This window comes from Armigeres subalbatus, chromosome 3 (assembly GCF_024139115.2).
Source record: "Armigeres subalbatus isolate Guangzhou_Male chromosome 3, GZ_Asu_2, whole genome shotgun sequence".
NCBI classification, from domain to species: Eukaryota; Metazoa; Arthropoda; class Insecta; order Diptera; family Culicidae; genus Armigeres; species Armigeres subalbatus.
The window spans coordinates 303,355,988-303,377,522 of record NC_085141.1 but is presented as its reverse complement, the minus strand read 5'-3'; the positions used below and the strand labels follow the sequence as shown (position 1 = coordinate 303,377,522).

At 42.9% G+C, this 21,535-nt stretch overlaps 2 protein-coding genes across 3 annotated transcripts; one reads left to right on the top strand and one right to left on the bottom strand.

Annotated features, from left to right (window-relative positions):
• The first annotated feature begins 2,034 nt into the window (after positions 1 to 2,034).
• LOC134225043 (partner of xrn-2 protein 1-like) lies at positions 2,035 to 2,771 on the top strand. Its single transcript, XM_062704800.1, has one exon. The coding sequence runs from the start codon at positions 2,271 to 2,273 to the stop codon at positions 2,577 to 2,579; it is 309 nt and encodes a 102-aa protein (XP_062560784.1). The 5' UTR covers positions 2,035 to 2,270; the 3' UTR covers positions 2,580 to 2,771.
• Positions 2,648 to 20,251, bottom strand: LOC134225042 (uncharacterized). 2 transcript variants are annotated; one of them, XM_062704799.1, is made up of 6 exons: positions 19,817 to 20,251; positions 11,912 to 12,622; positions 11,689 to 11,850; positions 10,485 to 11,496; positions 3,384 to 3,479; positions 2,648 to 3,320 (listed from the first exon to the last, which is right to left on the bottom strand). In XM_062704799.1, exons 2-6 carry the CDS (start codon positions 12,572 to 12,574, stop codon positions 3,010 to 3,012), a joined length of 2,244 nt encoding a protein of 747 aa, XP_062560783.1. In that variant the 5' UTR covers positions 12,575 to 12,622; positions 19,817 to 20,251; the 3' UTR covers positions 2,648 to 3,009. The 2 variants fall into 2 exon arrangements, with proteins under 2 accessions (XP_062560783.1, XP_062560782.1); XM_062704798.1 differs by having other exon boundaries at positions 2,648 to 3,479.
• Between the last annotated feature and the right edge of the window lie 1,284 nt (positions 20,252 to 21,535).

Sequence of the window (21,535 nt, the reverse complement as noted above, 5' to 3'; positions counted from 1 at the left end):
AGTCTGGTAAGCTTCCCAGGGAAGTTGTTCTCGTCCATAATTTTCCATAGCTCTACGCGGTTCTAAACAATGTACTCGGAGTTTATGGCACGAGCACTACCCGTTCAGATCCCACTTCTTACTGTTCTGAATAGTAAAAAGTCGAATATCACGTGCTCCGGTACGGACACGTTTCCAAATCTTTGCAGATACCTCCTGAAACATCCACGGCCCGATGGAAATTGTGTGAGCAGATAGGTGAACCTTCCTTTCGTATTAAATTTTGCTGCCACTTCTTCATCGTACCAGTGCCGTCCAATAAGCAGATTGAAGTTTCTCTCGTCAACAAATGGACATGAGCGGGTTGAGAATAACTTCCAACTACTTCAAGCTGATCATTGGACTCGCGCAATTTTGCAAGCTCCAGTAAGTCGCTCATCGTCGTCTATAGCAGTCACAGTTTTAATTCAATAGATTTTTTTTGCAAGTCGGACCTACTAGGACCTACCTATATTGTTTTTAGTACCTCAATGTCCGAGTCACCAAAAGTTCCTCAGCTTCACTGAGCTGCTTAAGCGAAAAATGTACTCTTAAAGCAACTTTTGGTTACTTGGGTGTTGTTGAGGAAATCAAGTAAGCATTGGAACCGAAAAAAGAAAATTGTCATTATCCAAACAACCGTTGTTAAGTACGGTAATAAAACAAAAAAAATTCAAGCGTTAAAAAACTAGTTTCTCTCTCCTCACCGGAGATTCGAAAAGTATTAAAAGCCCTTCCAGAGTAGTCAAGCCGAAGAACGAACTGCATAGAAAAGGACGAAATCGGCTCGCCAATCCTGTCGGTTCGAAGCGAAGTCGAAACTGAACATTTGGTCCTTCTCTGTCCAGGTGAGCCCCCTGTCGGTTCGAAGCGAAGCCGAAACTGAACATTTGGTCCTTCTCTGTCCAGGTGAGCCCCCTGTCGGTTCGAAGCGAAGCCGAAACTGAACATTTGGTCCTTCTCTGTCCAGGTGAGCCCCCTGTCGGTTCGAAGCGAAGCCGAAACTGAACATTTGGTCCTTCTCTGTCCAGGTGAGCCCCCTGTCGGTTCGAAGCGAAGCCGAAATAACTCCTCAGAATTCTGCAGAGATAGCCAGGAATAAGGGTTCATTCACAAATTACATAACGCTAAAATTGACCATTTTTAACCCCCACCCACCCCGCCTTTCTCGTACAACTAAGTTGTACCGAAAGGCTATCATTTCACTCCGAAAACGAACTTTTTATAGAAGCCTCTGAGACCCATAGTATTATATACCAATCGACTCAGCTCGACGAGCTGAGCACATGTCTGTCTGTCCGTGTGTATGTATGTGTGTGCACAAAAGCTATAAAAAACATTAGACAACTTTTCGTATAGTAATCCTTAACCGATTTTCTCGCAACAAGTTTCATTCGACAGGGGACAAAGCCTTGTTGATCACTATTGAATTTTATAACGATCGGTCATTGCGTTGAAAAGTTATGAAGAAAATGGTACATCGGACCATAACAACCCCATATAAGGTTGGTGTCTTAACTAAATGCGAGAAAGGCACCACCAACGCTAGGTGGATTAATCTGGGTTTTTTGTATGGAATGGTTCTAAAATTTGTATGGGCCGTAACGCTCGGACAGACACCCTCCCACCCCCAAAAGCGTTATGTAATTTGTGAATGGGCCCTAAACATCAGAATGGTAGGTAGGGATAACTTTTTTATTGTTATGAGTTATGTTCCAATTATGGTTCATGATTATGCGGGGTATGCGTTGCGCCAATGCGAGCAGTGAACAAAAAGTGTCAATTCAAAAGGCATGTCGTGTAGCTCTCTCACTCTTTCATCGACCGACAATTTCAACGTCGATTAGATGGACCGGCGATTTCAAACCGTCGGGTCCAGTCCTCAATTCAACGTACAATATTTAATATTTAATATGTATGATGAAATTTTCTCACAGATTATTTTCAGTGTATTACGTTTTACTTTCGCCCTTTCGAAAAACACGTTTCGATCGACAGTGAGTGACAGATGTTGTTGATGTTTCATTTTGATAAAGCTGGCAAGGCGATTTCAGTTCTCTCGCCCTGTTTTCACGTAAAGTTCGTTCCTGAAGTTTGTTCTACCTATCCCGCGTGAAATCCAGCAGATTCAATTATTTTATTATAATTCCGCTGCTTCGTTCCTCTGTGGGTTTCGAAATCGCCACCGTTTACCTTCGTTGCAGTCCAGTCCGCATAACTCCGGAAAACAACGAAATCTTGTCCTGGTAACCATGGCCGGAGCCAAATTCGACGTGAACAAGTACAAAACCTTCTACGAGTGCGACGAGCACTGGGAACTGCGCCGGATGTTCATGGAACGCCACAAGGATCGCTTCTCCGAGGACGAGCTGGTTTGTCTGGCGCAGGTTTTCACCAACGTGGAGTTCTTGGGATGTCGCTACCCGGCGGAAACGATGACCCTCATTGCGGAACTTTCAAAGGATGTGGCAGCAGAGTATCGGCAGTCGCGCGAAACCAAGTTGAAGCGGACGTTTGTGGCGGCTTCGGATGCGGCGGCATCGAGATATACTAAGAAATAAATATATTTAGGTACATTGGTATTTAGATTTTCGAAGATTAGGACAAAAAGAGTGTAAGAGTTTGAATGTATTCTTTAAATACTGCACATTTATTTTTCAATCATTGTAATGATTCTAGGATAATTTAGTGACGTACCTTTTTCACTTGTAAATTTCATTTTTGTAAAATAAAAAAATATATTTAAATAAAAATGTTTTTCTTAATTTAATCGAAGTGTAGTTGTCTTAGAAAATAATTTTTGAATTGGGTCGTTTACTTGGAAGTTTGCTTCCTTAGTTCATTAAATTAATTCAAAAAATCAATATTTAAATATTTTCATAGGAATTCTAAGCAGTAGAAAAGATCCATAAAACTTGTCTTCTTAAAACAAATACGCACAGTACAGTCCTACCCTGACTTAATATATTATAATCTAATCAACACGCTAGTCTAATCAAAGTCCGAAAGTATGGTACAGTTAGGTCGGGCTAGATGGAACCTACGGACGCCTTCCGCTGTGACCGAGGTTCCGGTAACGTCCAGCAGCTTCAGATGCGGTGCAGCCGATTCGAGATGATCCAGCGAGGTATCGGTGACCAGTTTGTAGTTTCGCACCAACAGTCGCTCCAGGCTGGTGGCGTTTGGCCGGAGGTACTCTCGGATGAACGCCGCCCCTCCGAGTTCTTGTCGGGAAACGCCGTATGCGCACACCCCGCGATCGCTGACCAGCGAAACGTAGTTCGGTCCCTGGGCGCCTGGACCTATGTTAAGATACTGGTAGAATGCGTTGGCCGGTCGTTGCTGATTGTTATCGGCTGCCTCACCTGCTCCTGCGGGATTGTTCTCCCCTCTGACGATGATCACGTGCGGCATCATCCTGGGTTGGTTGTTCTGTATGGCCCCGTGCAGAATCACTCGGACTGTGGATATGAGAGGGGGCGTATTAGAGTGGAATCGTTTGAAGCGTAAAGTAGCCCCATAGACGAGAAGCTAAATAATTAAATAATCTTTTATTGAATATCTGTACAAGTACCTTCAATCATCAGATGATGTGTTTAGTCAGAATCAGGGGTCAGATTCTAATTGTAAACATTTATGAGCAATTTGTTTTTTTTCTTTTCTTTTATTAACATTTGTCTGTCAACTGGCTGAGACTAAAGCCCGCAGTCCACTGTTTGTCATAATGGCAAATATTTGTCAAGTTGATCCGGACATCTATCAAACAGATTAGAAATCGACATATTTATCAGGCTAACTTGACCAATAATTGTTATTATGACAAACAGTGTACTGATAGCTTACGTGTTGATTTTTTTCAATGTCCATTAGGTTTGAATTAGTGCTGATCAATGAGCAGCTTGAAGTAGCTTGAAGTTAATTCCATCCCGCTTATGTCCATTTGTTGACTAAAAAGAACGAGCAGGATGGGATAAACTTTGAGCTGCTCATTGGACAACATTATTGATAATAAGGACAAGATTTGCAATTAATTGCATATTATTCGGCAACTCGGCCGTACGAAAACCATTTTTTTGTTAAATATCTTGGCTGTGCATATGCACAGCACATGTTTCGAAATGGACAAATTGATATGAAATTTGCGAAAAAGAATCCACGTGTCTTGGAGGGACTCGAACCCTCAACCTCCTACTCTCTAGATAGGCGTGATAACCCCTACACAACAAGACCACTTAAAGGTCACGTTTGCGGAAAAGCCATCAGAATCCGAGTACCAACCTCCATCGCGGTTAGCTCTCTTTTTTGCAAATTGAATATCTTTCGGATGCTTGATTTGTCCAATCTCCACATGTGTTTTACTGTTGTATATCCACAGTCAAGCGAGTGTATATTGTTTATTAAACGAGAGGATCGCACTCCATGCCCCCCAACAACGGGCTGGGCGAGCTGGTATAGAATGCGAATCAATCGCACTCTGCCGAGTGAAAGATGGTCTGAATCTTCTAGAGCAGAGCTTCCCAAACTTGTTGGGTATGCGACCCACCTAGCAGAATCCCAAATTGCTTGCGACCCACCAGTTATAAATGCATTGATTTTTATGAATTGGATAAAAATGAGTTGGCGTTAGATTGAACAAATCATAATAAATTGATCCCATCATTGTTATTTTTTTTGATTGGATGTGGAATTTTATTGGATTTGGATGAAATTTGGATTGGTTTTGGGTTGGTTTTGAATTGGATTTTGATTGAATTTGCATTGGATTTGAATTGGATGTAGATTTGATTTAGATTGTATTTCAATTGGATTTGGAAATTAATGAGATTTGGATTGGATTAGAATTAGATTTGAATATGATTTTGATTGTATTTAGATTGGAATTGGATTAAATTTATATTGGATTTAGATCGGAATCAAATTATATTTGGAAGGATTTGAATTAGATTTTGATTGGCTTTAGATTGGATTTGGATTTGAATTAGATTTGGATTCGATTCGAAATTAAATTGGATTTCAATTTGTTATGGATTGGATTTGAAGTAGATTTGGATTATATATAGATTGGATTTCAATGCGATTTGAAATTGAATTGGATTTGAGTTTGATATGGATTGGACTTGAATTAAATTTGGATTTGGATATGAATTAAACTTGAATTGGATATGATTTGGATTGAGATGGGATTTGGATTTGATTTAGATTAGCTCTGGATTGGGTTTTTGATTAGATGTGGATTGTATTGAACTTCATTCTATTTGCCATTTGCACAATGAAAGAAGGCCATTGACCTCGTCAAGTTTGATGTTCTCTAATCATCGAATTATTACTTAGATCGCTATCTAAAAGCTGGTAAAGACTTGTGGGACAAAATAGTGACAAAGGTATAAATCAAGATTTGTCTTTCACGACCCACCATTGATCATCCTACGACCCCTTCTGGGGGTCGCGACCCACAGTTTGGGAACCCATGTTCTAGAGGACTGGCTGCTAACACAAAGGACGGAAACAACATGGCGAAGAAAGGTGAAGAAAAAATGAAATCTGGCGAGGCTATGCATGACGGAACTACTACAAACAGACGAAGGGAGCACCGATGGGAAATCCGCTATAACCGTTTTTATACGAACTGTTCATGGCGAATCTGGAGAACAACCTACAGGAACAAGGAATACTACCCGAGAAATGGTGGAAATACGTCGACGACATCTTCAGCATCATCAGCCGAAAGGATCTACCCAGAATTTTGGAAGCGATAAACAACGTGCATAAGGACATCAAATTTACCTTCGAGGAGGAAAAAGAAGGTAAACTACCTTTCTTGGATCTACTGGTCATCAGGGAAGCAAATACAACATTGAGCCTCGAAATCTACAGGAAGCCCACGCACACATCCCATATACATCGAACCATTCGTATCAACATAAAATGGCAGCATTTCATCACGATTTACAGGATGCAGACGATACCCCTGAGCGAAGAAGGAAAAATGAAGGAACTACAACACATCTTGGAAACTGCGAAGATCAACGGATACCAGGAGAGGATTATAAGAGCTATCATCATTAGGACCCTATGACAACAATAGGGCTGTCCAATGAGCAGCTTGAAGTTATTCCCAAACCTCCCATGTCCATTTGTTGACAAAAAAGAACGAGCAGGGCGGGAATAACTTTGAGCTACCTCGAGCTGCTCATTAGACAGCATTAATAAATTCCCAACTTTTTGTTGTAAAGTAAATATATAAACAGTAAATAAAAAAAAAACAATTTAGTGCCAAAGTGCGTAGAATTAGGTGCCGCGCAGAATAAGGGACGCTTACGATATATGTAAAAAAATGATATCATTGCAAACTAACTTTTCAAATCCTAGGGGGGGCTAATTTTTTTTCTGGGGAGGGCCAAGCCCTCCGTAGCCACCCTTATTTACGCCAATGGTAATATAACTAAATTCTTGTTTCCCAGTCTATAACAATTGTATGGAACTGTAACAGTTGTCCTGATATATGAAGCAACTGCAGCATCCGACAGAAGTTTGCTGGAAGATGGTCGATTTCAGCGTTTAATTTGGGGTTTTGTTCATTATATGCACGGGGTCCATTAATAGCAATAACTCCCTAAATACAGTTCCTAACACATGATTCAAATGTATGGTGAAGTACATATGAAAGACGCTACACTGAGAAGGTAAATCTTTTTTTTATAAGGGTTTCTAGCTGTGCTACAGCCATTCATCCCTGTGAGAAGGTAAATGATTTTAGAATTGCAAGACGATTGTGAAGCGATCAATATGGATCGATCAGATAGAATATAAAACTATTGATGGGCCGTAAACTAATCACGTAAGGGCTTATAGAAATTGGGGTTGCGTGTGTCATTTTATTACAGTTCATATAATAAGGGTCTGTGTCATTTGGAGAATTAAAATGAAATTAAACTTAAAAGTGGTGATGGTTAAACTGCGCCCAAAACTATCCGTCATCAACAATGTTCGGTACCGACGACCGCCGCGATACGACGTAGAGCGACTGAAGCAACCTGATGTCGGCACTGCTTACGCGCAGCACTGCTTACGAGGCAGGGTTGCCGGAAGAGGGTGAGCTCGATGGAGCCCCTCTTGAGGACTGCTGGACAGGGCTTGCAGAAATTGCTTTGTATAGATAACGAACAACGATAAAAGAGAAACAAAAACCTCTTCGAATCATAACAAGCCATGAAAACAAAACTATCGCACTTGTATAATACATGTTGGAAAAAAACTGTTTCGGATAGGCGGCCCCCACCGACGGGGTTTGATAAAACACGTTTCTCTCGCTCATTTTATATTGGGGACTATATTTTTTTCGCACAGCTGTGTAATACAAGTGTAAATATATCATCAGAATCGGTGCCCCCCGCAATTGAGGCTTATTAAAAGAAATTTATCATGGGTTGTAGCCCCCCGAATCAGTTCATTATCGTAACAGCTACCGAACAACGTCTCTCACGGTATGCTACCTTCTTCTTCTTCTTCTTCTTCTTATTGGCATTACATCCCCACACTGGGACAGAGCCGCCTCGCAGCTTAGTGTTCTCATTAAGCACTTCCACAGTTATTAACTGCGAGGTTTCTAAGCCAAGTTACCATTTTTGCATTCGTATATCATGAGGCTAACACGATGATACTTTTATGCCCAGGGAAGTCGAGACAATTTCCAATCCGAAAATTGTCTAGACCGGCACCGGGAATCGAACCCAGCCACCCTCAGCATGGTCTTGCTTTGTAACCGCGCGTCTTACCGCACGGCTAAGGAGGGCCCCCGGTATGCTACCTATCGAGAGTGTATACAGACATGATAAGTGGGAGAATTTCTCATTCTCCTTTGGATTCAAACCCTGCTGCTGGATTACAGTTAAAGCAGCCATTAACGACGCAGCGGGGAACAACGTCGGGTATGTGGGACAAAGTCGACGGAACGATTAGTTAGACGAAGAGTGCAGACAGATTCTAGAGGAGAAGGACGCAGCGCGGGCGGTCGCGCTGCAGCAAGGTACCCGGCAGAACGTGGAACGTTATAGACGGAAGCGGAGACAGCAGATCCGCCGTTTTCAGGAGAAGAAACACCACCTGGAAGAAGCGGAGTGCGAGGAAATGGAACAGCTGTGCCGTTCTCAAGAAACACGCAAGTTCTATCAGAAGCTCAACGCATCCCGCAAAAGCTTCGTGCCGCGAGCCAAAATGTGCAGGGAAAAGGATGGGAGCATCTTGACGGACGAACGTGTGGTGATCGAAAGTTGGAAGCAGCACTACGAGGAACATTTGAATGGCGCTGAGAGTACAGGCAGTGAAAGTCAAGGCCACCTTGAGGGAAGTATGCCATCCAACAGCTAAATACCAATAAAGCAGCTGGTAAGGATGGTATCGGAGCTGAGCTCATCAAGATGGGCCCGGAAAAGCTAGACACTTGCCTGCACAAACTGATAGTCAGAATCTGGGAAACTGAACAGCTACCGGAGGAGTGGAAGGTAAGGGTTATATTCCCCATATTTAATGCCTCCTACAAAGTGATATCCCAGATCATCTTCCGACGTCTGTCACCATTAGTAATCGAGTTCGTGGGGAGTTATCAAACCGGCTTCGATGGACGCTCGACAACGGACCAGATCTTTACTGTACGGCAAATCCTTCAAAAATGCCGCGTAGAGCTATGGAAGATTATGGACGAGAACAGCTTCCCTGGGAAGCTTACCAGACTGATCAAAGCAACAGTGGATGGTGTGCAAAATTGTGTGAAGATTTCGGGCGAACACTCCAGTTCGTTCGAATAGCGCCGGGGACTAAGACTTTCGTGCCTGTTGTTCAACATTGCGCTAGAAGGTGTCATGCGGAGAGCCGGGTGTAACAGCCGAGGTATGATTTTCAACAGATCCAGTCAATTTATTTGTTTCGTGGATGACATGAACATTGTCGGCCGAACATTTGCAAAGGTGGCAGTACTGTACACCCGCCTGAAACGTGAAGCAACAAAAGTTGGACTGGTGGTGAATGCGTCAAAGACAAAGTCCATGCTTGTGGGTGGAACCGAGCGTGACAGGGCCCGCCTGGGAAGCAGTGTTACGATAGATGGGGATACACACTTAAAATAAATCGCCGAATTCGGTAAAATTTTACCGAAATCTCAACAGCAGAACTGTTCGGTAAATAATTTTACTGGTTTTCGGTGATTTTGACAGTTGAACAATGGAAAAAATTACAACAAATCTGTAAAATAATTACCGAACAGTTCTGCTGTTGAGATTTCGGTAAAATTTACCGAATACTGTGAAATGAGTTAAGTGTGTACCTTCGAGGTGGTCGAGGAATTCGTCTACCTTGGATCCGTGCTAACGGCTGATAGTAATGTGAGTTGTGAAATTCGAAGGCGCATCATCTGTGGAAGTCGGGCCTACTACGGGTTCCAGAAGAAACTGCGGTCAAAAAAGATTCGCCACCGCACCAAATGTGTCATGTACAAGACGCTGATAAGACCGGTAGTGCTCTACGGACATGAAACATGGACAATGCTCGAGGAGGACTTGCAAGCACTCGGAGTATTCGAGAGATGGGTGCTTAGGACCATCTTTGGCGGTGTGCAAGAAGACGGTGTGTGGCGGCGAAGAATGAACCACGAGCTTGCCCAGCTCTACGACGAACCCAGGATCCAGAAGGTAGCTAAAGCCGGAAGGGTACGATGGGCAGGGCATGTTGCAAGAATGCCGAACAGCAACCCTGCAAAGATGGTGTTCGGTTTCAATCCAGCAGGTACGAGACGGCGTAAAGCACAGCGAACGAGGTGGGCAGACCAGGTGCAAAACGATTTGGCGAGCGTGGGGCTCATTCGAGGATGGAGAGATGCGGCCTCGAACCGTGTATTGTGATATTTCTATAATTACCGCATAACCCGCTCGCAGAGCAAGATGACTTTTGACAGATTCGAATCATTTTTCATCGATGTCTTATTGGAATTGCTGGGTGGCACCGGCCATTCTTATAACCAGGTGTTTTTTTTAATTTTCGAACTGTCACTTTTAAGTTTAATAATTCTCCAAATGAGACAGACCCTAAGGCTTTGGTCCGATTCGTGAATTAAAATCGAATTAAACTTAAAAATAACAGTTCGGAAATTATGAAATCCCCCGCTCGTAAGAATGGCTGGTGCTACCCAGCAAGACCAACAAAACATCTATCAAAAATGATTCAATATCTGTCAAAAGTAATCTTGCTCTGCGAGCAGGGTTATTTGGAAATTTTTGAACTGTCACTTTTAAGTTTAATTCGATTTTGATTCACGAATCGGACCAAAGCCTAAATGATATAAAATAATACTTGGGGAGAAGGAGGATTGACCAACCCAGAAAAGTCCCTTGCGTTATTATGTGTACGGCCCCTGAGGTTTCCCATCATGCTGAACATTCAATAGTAAAATAAAAATATCCCATCAATCCACCTACCATTGACATCTTCCTGTGGCTGAGGCGGCGGTGGATTCCGCACTTCCGGTGCTGCTGCAGCTGGCCGTTCGCCGTTTTCAGCGTTTTGATTTTCGTGACCATTTATGGCGTCTCCCCCGTTCGCGACCGGACCATTTGCCACCACTGCTGCTGCAGCAGCAGCCGCAGGTGCCTGAGCTTGAGGTGCCACAGCTGGAACTGGACCGTTTTCTGCGCGATCTCTATTGCCTGCTTCAAAAATTTGTTGATAAGCTACCTCGACCGGTAGCCGGTATAATGGTAATTGATTCTGCTGCTGTTCGTTGTGGACGTTCTCTCCATTGTTATTGTTGTTGTTCCGTTCCGGATGATTAACGATCCTTATGATGTTGTGTCGATTGTACACGATTCTAACATGACGTTGGCGGATTTCGGGGATATCTGGCAAAGGTGGCAGTGGTGCTATAATTGGGGCCGCCGGTCGCGCTGGTTGTTCCTCATTTTGTGCAGCTGCTGGCGCTGGTGCATCTGCCGCCCCTGCCCCTGCAGCTGGTGCATCGTTATTATTATTTGCTTGTTGTTGCTGATCGGCTTGATTTGCAGCAGCACCTGCAGGATCCAAATCGGCCCGATTGATGATCCGAATCACATTATCACCGGCATTCTCGTGCAGGTTAGGAAAAAAGTGCCGATTAACAAACCGATACACGTTGCGTCCTTCTCCCAAAAAATGGGGTCGCGGAGGACGTGGCGGCGGAACCGGTTCAGCCGCATTTTCATCCGCTGGTTGAGCGTTTTCCTGCTGATTGGCAGCAACATCGGCACCCGGATGGTATCGAATATTAATAATGTCCTGATTGGCTATTTGGCGCAGCTGTTCTACACGTTGCCGTTCGGCTTCGTTGTACTCATTCAAACCGCGCTCGGTTCGAAGGTACTCCGGACATTCCAGCAGAAGCTCTTTCAGCGAGTGAACAATGTTGAAACAGCTGACGTCGGAATCCGATATGGGGGTATCGCGAAGATCTAGAACCTGTTGGAATCGTTCAAAATGTAGATGCAAAGGAGTAAGAACAAATTCAGACACATGGCTTAGGCGATATTAAGTATTTTGTCGAATTTCCATAAGTTCCTATTAATCATTAAAAAAACAGATTTCCATATATCCTCACGTTCAAAAAAAAATAACACATTACAAGATAAACGAAAATGCGCAAAAACTTACCTCTAATTTCTTAAAACCAAACCGCGTAGCAATACTGGCATATGGTACGCTATCCTTCATGTTGGCGCAGCCCCGTAAGCTTAAATATCGCAAATGTGGCACCTTAGAAAGAGCCATAAAATCGTGCGTATCGAACCAACTGCAATATTCGATTGTGAGTTCCTGCGAAAAACAAAAGCACCCATTAGTTAGAACCACTCACAATGCTAAACCCTAAACTCACTTCCAACTTTTGCAATGTTCTGTCGATTTTCGACAGGAATCCCATCCGAATCTCGGAAGCCATTGAGCGATCCGCTTCACATTTGCGGAAAACCAACGTCCGTATACTCGGTGGAAACGAAATGATCGCCATGTTGTTCGTGTCGAAGTATCCCTCGTTGATTTCAAAGTGCTCCAACTGCGGGCAGTATTTGTTAATCCACATCAGCAGGTTCGCGGTCAGGGTTGGCGTTTTCCACTTATCTAGCGGATACAAACCGGCCGTGCCACGGATCTTAAGTGAACGGGTTTCCGCTTGCAGATGTTTTATCTTCCTTTGTAGCTCCTGGGTGCCCGAGCGGGACGAGCTGAAATCGGCCGATATCCAAAGCTTCTTGTCCTGGACTAAGTTGTTCAGGCGCAAACAGCACTCGGACAGGGCAACCAGGCTATTGCTGTCCAAGTTGAGAAAAATTTCCATTAGGATTTCGTCGCTCAAGTCCATGAGCGATACCTGCAGTTCAATGTCGGACAGTTCAACCGACAGGATCTTCATGTTCGGCTGCTCGTTAGTGCATTCATCGGTGGATAGTTTACGTTTGCGACCACCACCGGTGGATGGCGATTTTGGCATGGTCGCCGCAGAAGTGGATGCCTGCGGGGCATCGGCTTCGTTCGTATCCATAGCCAGCGGTTAAAGTTTATCCGAGGTTTATGATGTTTTCTGAAATTCCTGGAGAAGAAAAAAGATATGGTAAATAGATTAGAGGATTGAATAACATAACACGATCGACGGGACAGATTTTATGGGATTTGCAAAAAATCAACCATTTTAAGCGATTTGTGACACTAAACCATGTTCGATGAGCCCATATTTTGTAGAATTTTTCCCTATTAGGTATTTGTGTTATGTTTTGTGTACCGCCGGTTTTGCACATTTGAAATTATCATTTTTATTAGTACCCTAATTTAGACTACACAATAAACCACTTGATAAAGAAAATAAACCAACTTAATTCATCGAATAGTGATACTGCCTTGTGCCTTATCGCATTAAGCCAAAACACTAACGTTATATGGCTCGTTGTACATTTGCTCACGCAGACCTTGCGTTTTACAAATCCTCGTTCAACCAACTAGGATCTCTATACAGAGTTGCTCTTGACAAAATTTCTTGGATATCTACCATCCATTGAAACTCCTACCGACTTGGATGATGCCGTTGATACTACAACGTTGCACATCGTGGAAGCTTTCGAAGAAATTGCGTTCTGTAAAAACCTCCTTAGCCGTGCGGTAAGACGCGTGGCTACAAAGCAAAACCATACTGAGGGTGGCTTGGTTCGATTCCCGGTGCCGGTCTAGGCAATTTTCGGATTGGAAATTGTCTCGACTTCCTTGGGCATAAAAAAGTATTATCGTGTTAGCCTCATGATATACGAATGCAAAAATGGTAACCTGGCTTAGAAACCTCGCAGTTAATAACTGTGGAAGTGCTTAATGAACACTAAGCTGCGAGGCGGCTCTGTCCCAGTGTGGGGATGTAATGCCAATAAGAAGAAGAAGAAGAAAACCCTCAAGAGGAACCCCATGGTGAAATTCCGAACTCAGGAAGCAGTGCAGAAGGAGTTGGAACATACGTCATTCAGCAGGGAAGGGGTCTTTCAAGTTGGCTCGGAAAGCCTACAAGAAAGCTCTTAGATCTGCTGAACGATCCGGCTGGAAAAAACCTTCGTACAATTGTTTCCAATTTGAATGAAGCCAGTAGACTAAATAAAATTCTTGCGAGATCCAAGGATTTCCAAGTTGGCGAAATTCGCAAGCCGAATGGCGACTACACTTCTTCAGACGAAGAAGCGTTAGAGCACTTATTTGATACACATTTCCTTGGGTGTGTCGATATGGCATCTTCGGATGTTCCTGATGTCTTTACATGCAGTTATGGGTCTTGGGCTCAGGCTCGTAGAATCATATCTACTGAATCGATTCAATGGGCACTTAACACTGTTAGGTTAACAGTTTTGCTCACTACAAATCTCCAGGGAAAGATGGGATCTGTCCCGTTGTTCAGAAGGGTTTTGAGCATATCAAACATGTTCTGAAAAAAAATTAGTACGCAATTTTGCTACTGGGTATATTATGTTCTGTCACTGTAAAGTTTATACCAAAAGGAGGACGTGCTTCAAAGAGTTTTAGACCCATCAGTCTGACCTCATTTGTTCTGAAATGCTTAGAACGTATTACCGATCATAACATTCGTGATGACTGTTTGGCGAACATGCCTCTTCATGTTAATCAACATGCTTACCAATCTGGAAAGTCCGCCGTGACTCTTCCACACAAGGTTGTCTACCTACGACATCGAGATAGCATTTGCTCAAAAGCAATCATGCTCAATTTTGACAATGTGTCTTTCGATGCAATATTGAAAGCCGCACGTTGTCATGGGCTACCTAATATAAAAACCAAATGGATTCACCACTCACCAGATGCCTAAAAACCGACATCTCTACTCGACATTACGTCAAGCAGCGATTGGAAAAAGTGTCTGCAGATGCCCCCAAGAGGGAGTATTATTTCCACTTTTGTGGAATCTCGTTGCAGATACGCTATTTAGATTACTCAATTATTTATGTGTTTTTTTAAAGGATCAAATATATGGAACAATTCTTTATTCCATGCTCTCCTGGACACCTAACATTGAGTCCAGAGTCACAAAGGCGTGTATGCCTTTTGGCCAATGCCGACGAACCTTCGGTAAAACTTGGGGCCTTAAACCCAAATACAGTAATATCCCGATTTTGTCACCCCCCTGGTGAATTTTGGGGTGATAAAACAGGGTATGTGACAAAATTGGAAAAAAAATATTTTCATTTTTTTTAATTCAGCTTAGCTTAGCTTAGCTTAGACTGACTGTACATATCAATGGTTGCTACTCCGACATTTTCATTTTTTTTTAATTCATTCCACAAATATGAATCATTTTATGCCTTGGAAAGGTCAAATGCGTAAACGGTATCCCGAGCAAAGGCAGATAACTGAAATGATATCAAACTGATAACAGGATTAGTTATCCTTATTATCAACTTGATATTTAGTTATCAATCATGTGATTAACTGATAACTGAATAATAACAAAATGTATTATCAATACAAATTTGAAATTTTCTTCTAAATTTCGCGTCGTTCAGATATCGGGTTAAGCATTGTATTCTTTCAAACATATTGTACAACGCATAAAAAAATCTACTCTTCCGCTTATTTTTCAACGCAACCAAAAACAAGCGCCAGATAGTCGCCTGAAAAAAACATACCTGTAGCAAAAATCTACTTTGATAATTTTGAAATTTTGACCGCCACGAGGTGGTTTGTAGCGATGAATGCCAGATCTGTAGAATCCTTGAAAAATGATCATGAAAGATGTTATTTTGTTGCAAGGCACAATATTAACTTCTGCTTAATGTACCAGCCTATATGCTATGAATATAGTGTGACAAGAGCTGTTTCCAAACACTGAACTGAAATTTTCGTCTAAGCAGACTGTGATTTTCCTCGTTACTAACGATATCTACTGATTTGTTTGTTTCTCTGCCATCAAAGGAATTTTCACAAAAGTTTAAATTTTCCTATTTGTTTTACTATGCTTATTTACTTTACTTTCATTTCAGATGTCGTTGAATAATGAAATATGTATCTAAAAACCAAGCATTGTAGTTTAAATAAGCAATTAAAATGGCCTTGCAGCTCCTCGAACATATGATCCAAGGGCATGTGCTCATTCAGCAACGGTGAATGGTCTTGACTAACCGCAATATAATTCGTCTTGGGATCCACAGTGCTTATGTATATGGGGAAGCGGAAAATTTAACTAGAAGTGTCGGATAATCAAGAAGTTTCAACGATCTCGTGTGTTGTGGATAGAAAACAATCATGCTCGCACTTTAGTCGAGTTAGCAAAGTGCTCAACCAAAGACTAATTGTTCAACTATTGACAGTTTAAACCTAGGTTTGAACGCAAACGAGCAAGATCATCTGCAGTCAAACCTCCAATAGTCGATGTTGAAAGGACGGGAAGGACTCATAGGAATATCGAGATGTGAAATAGAAAATCCTTTGGAAGGTGTTTGAATGAACCATCACAGTGGCCCAAAAATATGTTCAACTAGTCGACCCGGCAGACATTGTAAGCGAAAATGCGCGTTGTGGACTAGGTACCCATACGAAATTTTCATACAAATCCTAATTCCGCGTGGCCCGGACTCCCACATAAAATTATGTACCAAAATCAACCTTTTTCGTACATTTAGGGCCCCCGAAAACTGTCCGGCCCTGGATCCACAAATAATTACATTTTTTCACGGAATAATTCTTCCTGGGATCAGCAGTGTTTATGTTTATATATGCATATGAAAACATGAAATGTTTCACTGTGGAATGCAAGGTTGTGGTTTAGTTTGAATAAAACTTTTAACCGAAATCGATTTACAGCATGGCGCTGATAGCAACCTAATGATTGATAATACAAAAGAGAAAAACTGACCTAAGCCTATTATTTAATTGGTCACAATTGAAAACAAAATGTATTCAATAAAAGACGATGAACTGTATTTATCCTAAATGATTGCCGAATCGCTATTTTGAATTAAATTCATTTCGGTTACCATTTTTGTTATGTTGACATGTAATTCAACCAGAATGATAATAATGCTAGTTATCAATATAACTGGATAATTAAGTTTGTTATTAATAAGTTATTCTGCTTTGCACTTTGTCCAGCCGACTGTTATTCACATAAATGGTTATGACATCATGATGTGATTATAAATAGTAAATGCAAGATCGTAGAAAGCGTAGTGCTCTTCTCTCCTGCTCCTCAAGAAAGCGTAATTGGGTGAGTGCCTAGAGACGACGCCGTGCAATCATTCGATTCGAGTTCGATTCCCAGTGAATGCCAACATTTTTTTCAATGCGTAACGAAGTCGGTAAAGAAGAACTATTTTGGTCGTTAAAACAGTGATGGCTGATAACTAAATAATAACTTAATTTGTTATTTGAGCGAATAACATGTATACCAAAATGTGTTATCAATTTGGTATCGGTGATAACCTAATTTGTTTTCAGTTAGTTATTACAGGAACAAAATTCTGGTATCATTTTTGTTATGTTGGCTGTTAATTCAGCCAAAATGATAACAAGTTCAGTTATCAATATGTTCGATAACCGGATAATACAATTTGTTATCAATTAGTTATTCATTTTTGCTCGGGTAACCGGTTGTCATAGCAGAAGATTTTAACGCTTGGGCAGTGGAGTGGGCAGCCGCTGCATTAATCGAAGGGGTCAAGCGTTACTAGAAGCGCTAGCGAAGCTCGACGCAGTGCTAGTCAATGATGGTTCCGTTAACACGTTCAGAAGGAACGGGGTCGAGTCATGGATTAACGTAACATTTGTAAGTCCTGGTCTGGCACCAGACTTGGACTGGAGGGTGGACGAGGGTTACACCCATAGTGTTCATCTACCAATTCGCTTTAAGATCAATTATGGCTTGCAACATCCGAGGTCCGGGGATCCCTGTCAGGTCCGTGGGAGAATGACCAATCATTTGACAGCGAAGTTTCCACCGCAAGCTAACACTGAAGGTGCCGAGATTGCGGCCCTTCGATCAACCTGCCTCAAGGCAAGACGAGGGATGCAACGTCCCGCACCGAAGATGAAAGACCGGACCATCGTGAAGTGTTTCGAGCTGCAAAAATGGCCTTTAACAAGGCCATCAAGAGCAGCAAGAGAGCGCCTTTCGACAACCTACGCGTAGGAGCCAACGCGCATCCGTGGGGTGACGCCTACCGGATAGTAATGGCCTAGACCAAAGGGATCTCTTCACCCCCCGAACGGTCCACAGATAGGTTGGCGAGGATTAATGAGGTATTCTTCCCGTTCCGAACCACAACCTCCTGGCCTTCTGCATAACAAGGCAATATGGGTGCGTCCAAAATGGTGGCTACGGTGACGAACGAAGAATTATTCGCGGTGGAATTCCGGCGCTCTCAAGGCAGCAATCATAGCGAACCTGAACATGTTCAGGCTAGCTATGCAGAGATGGTACGTGGAGGGCCCCGTCTGCCCTGACTGCCCAGGTGTTGATGAAACTACAGAGCACATACTGTGCGTATGTCCTCGTTTCGACGTCGAAAGAAGAGCTTTGCTAGACGCTTGCGGTCGGGACACAACCCCGGATACCCTTTTCCAAAGTATGTGCCATGGGGTCGAGAAATGGAACACAGTTTGCAACCACTCAGATTACCTGCAGTCTGCAGAGAATCTGGCGCGCCGAGCAGCAGTCGACAAGCATGACTAACTTGATTGGTTAGTTAGAGCAAAAACAGACTGAGCGCGGGGAAGTGAATAGGAAGTTTGAACATGTGGAGGTAAGAGTGTCGCAGCGGGAGGCAACCGCAGTCGACACCTCGAGGCATGGCAGAAGAGTGAGCGCAAAGACAGAGGAGAGTAGAGTGACCATCCAAGTCAGCCTCACATGGTATGTTAGAAGTGAGAACCTAAGTAAGTTCCACATGTTGTGTAAGCGCGTATGTCAGGAGGAGTGGCAGAGTGTGCTAGAGTGAGCACCCAAATAAGTCTCAAATTAGTGTACTAGAGCGTGAATTAGGTGACAGCGACAGGATGAGCCTATCCCCCATAAGGGAGGCAGTTCCTGGGGGAAACGATGGACGGATCCCAAGGGAGTTTAGTCTGTATTACCTTCACTGGTCGAGTCCCACACTCCAGTAGCGTGTGGTAGCTTGGCAACTACTAAGCACGTGTGCTGGGTCGTGCGTTAATGCATTGTAGAAGAAAAAAAATACCAGTATTGGTGGTACGGCTACCAGTAAAGATAATAGCAACATGGGATATAGTCTTGGCAACTGGCCATTATTCCTAGCAAGTAAAACTTGTCACCCCAGAATCAATAAGAAGAAGAAACTACACTACATCCCATTTGCTATCCCGTATACGTAATGAGAAGTAGTGATGCATCGCCTTCACTACCAGCATTATCCCAATGCGGTATTAGGGCCAATGGTCCCGATGAATCGTACTACCGTATTGGGGCTTGTTCTACAAACCTAAGATGCTTCCTTGAACCCTCTGTGTGTTATCCTCAGTAACCAACCGTTTCGTTTCAAAATCACAGCAATCTATTTATTGTAATCCCGCTCCTCGATGTCAATTCAAACTATTAAAATAAAGATTGTTATTGTTACTTTAACCTAGACAAAGCTTAATAATGAGTTTATTTATGCTCAAATAAAACAATCACTTCTGTATTAATTCTGATAATAATATAGCTCATAAACGAAGAAATCAAAAACATAAAAATTTCAACACAGCTTCCAACAAGAATACTTCTGTGTATCACCTAATTTTAAATGGTTATTGCTTTTTAAAGGGTACACAGAAGTATGTTTTTATATTTTACACATTGCACACAAACGTACAAATAAACCAGCTCTTCGACCAGAGCCTTCGGATTACAAGTTATACATTTTTTATCTCAGAATTATTACAATAACTAGTTACTAGAAGTCGTTCGACATTAGATGAAAAAACTAAAGAGGAAGAGAATCAATTTCGATTTGCTGTGCTACCTATTTGAATAGCATCTACGCAGGTGAATGTTTTGCAACCACGATACCACTATAATAAAAGAAGCTTGTTGCTACACATCAAGAGGAACGATCAAAATATCGATCGGCAGTGGAGCACCTTTATCTCTGTGTGCCCCCAAAACAAAAAAATAGCAGTCTACTGACAAACATAATAACAAAAAGCTCTCTCCCAAAACAAAGACCACTACTTTACTCGAAGCGGTGAATCAAAACCCCGAATCGATTCTTCCTCAACAATTTTAATCAGCGTAATTTTCACTTACCGCCCGTATATTCCTTTCAAATGGCTCTTCCTATCGGCGACTTAGCGGAGAACTCCACCACTTCGTTGTTGGGGCTGCGACTCCACCACGAAAAGTACACACGCACGCCAAATGGTAACACCAACCAGAAGGAGGGGGGGAGGGGGTCAATTTTTTTTCTTTTCTCGGCACTTCACTTTGGAGCTTGAACCCCTCCGGGAACTTTCTTCGGTACACTCACCGAACAAGGACAAAACTTCACGTATCGAACGAATGCCTTCGAGGGTGTATACTATCGCACCATTTTCCGCTTACTTCCGCACTTGAAAGAGGCCGAAAATTGCACAATTTAGTGCATATTTTCCCGAATGCACTGAAAATTTTCACTTTTTCTTCTGCCGTGACGACTACTGTCACTCATACACCTCCGCGCGACTTGACGAAGACGAGAAGCTCCGCGTGAAAAGGGAAACGAACGAAAAAGGCGAAGCGAGAAACCGACGATGACGGCAGCGCTGCCAGTTGTGGCATTTTGTGCTTGGTATATCGAGCTTTTGCTGAAGCAAAGTCGTGAGTTTCAAAATTGTTTATTCGCTTATTTTTATTATTTAATATTTATTTAATAAATATTTCGACCACTGGGCTTTCCTCCAGCCAGTGTCAAACAGTACAGTGACTGATTGATTTTTGCACACCGATAAGCCGCCATTACCGAGCGTGGAAAGCTGGATATAATTCGGGCCTGGTGGCCTCACTACTGGATCTCAAACAACGAGCTCCATCGTCGTTGTCACCAGAGGCCGATAGCAACAGAAATTCAGAATCGGAAGTGGGGCTGGGTCGGCCACACTAGGGGCGGAAACGAAATCTGTAAACAAGCATTAGACTGGATTCCAGCGGGACATCGCACCAGAGGCAGACCCAGAGGCTCATGGCGACGAAACCTCAATAAAGAAATAAAAGAAGTCGACCGAAATCTAACCTGGCAACAGGCTAAAGCAATAGCCGTGCAACGCTCAGGATGAAGATCATTCAAGTCGGCCCTTTTTTTTTTTACAAGGGAGAATGCATTTACACACTAACCCAGTACACGTGCATTGTAGTTGCCAAACTACCACACGGAAGTGTACTGGAGTGTCGGACTCGACCATACCGGTAATACCGCCTAAACTCCCTTGGGCTCCACCATCGTTTCCCCCAGGAACTACCTCCCAGTACTACTTCTGGGGGATGGCAGTACTAAACGTACTCGCTCATTATCGCTCACTCAGGCACCCGTCCCATGCGAGACTGACTTGGGTGCTCGCACACCATTCACACCATTTGAGTCTTACTTGGATGCTCACCCGGGCGCTCCGCTGCCATGCCTCGAGGTGTCAATAGCGGTAACTGCCTGGGCCTACAGATATTACGCTACGACAATCCTGCCTCAGCATGAGCAGATCAATCACACCACTGCCGAAGCAGACCACACGCTACCCTGCCGAAGCAGGGACACTCCCCATGCACCACATGTGCACAACTGTACACTGAGATCAAATCAACAATATTTTTTATGTGCACTAACTATATAGAAGCAAGCCTACTGCCCTCAACTCGGTTTTATGTGCAGCATTTGAAATGTATTAATTGTCAATGGAATTTAAATGCCACACATTTACCATTTATTTAAATAGCAAGTAAATTTTAAATGCAACGACCAATAATAAATCAAATATCAACACACGCACATGAAATATA

Bases quoted from the DNA above. Each gene is read 5' to 3' on its own strand.
- LOC134225043 (XM_062704800.1), top strand. From the start codon at position 2,271: ATGGCCGGAGCCAAATTCGACGTGAACAAGTACAAAACCTTCTACGAG.
- LOC134225042 (XM_062704798.1), bottom strand. From the start codon at position 12,574: ATGGATACGAACGAAGCCGATGCCCCGCAGGCATCCACTTCTGCGGCG. The intron at 11,497-11,688 runs GTAAGTTTTTGC...CGATTCCAACAG, and splicing joins TTGGTTTTAAGAAATTAGAG to GTTCTAGATCTTCGCGATAC. The intron at 3,480-10,484 runs GTAGGTGGATTG...TCATATCCACAG, and splicing joins GCCACAGGAAGATGTCAATG to TCCGAGTGATTCTGCACGGG.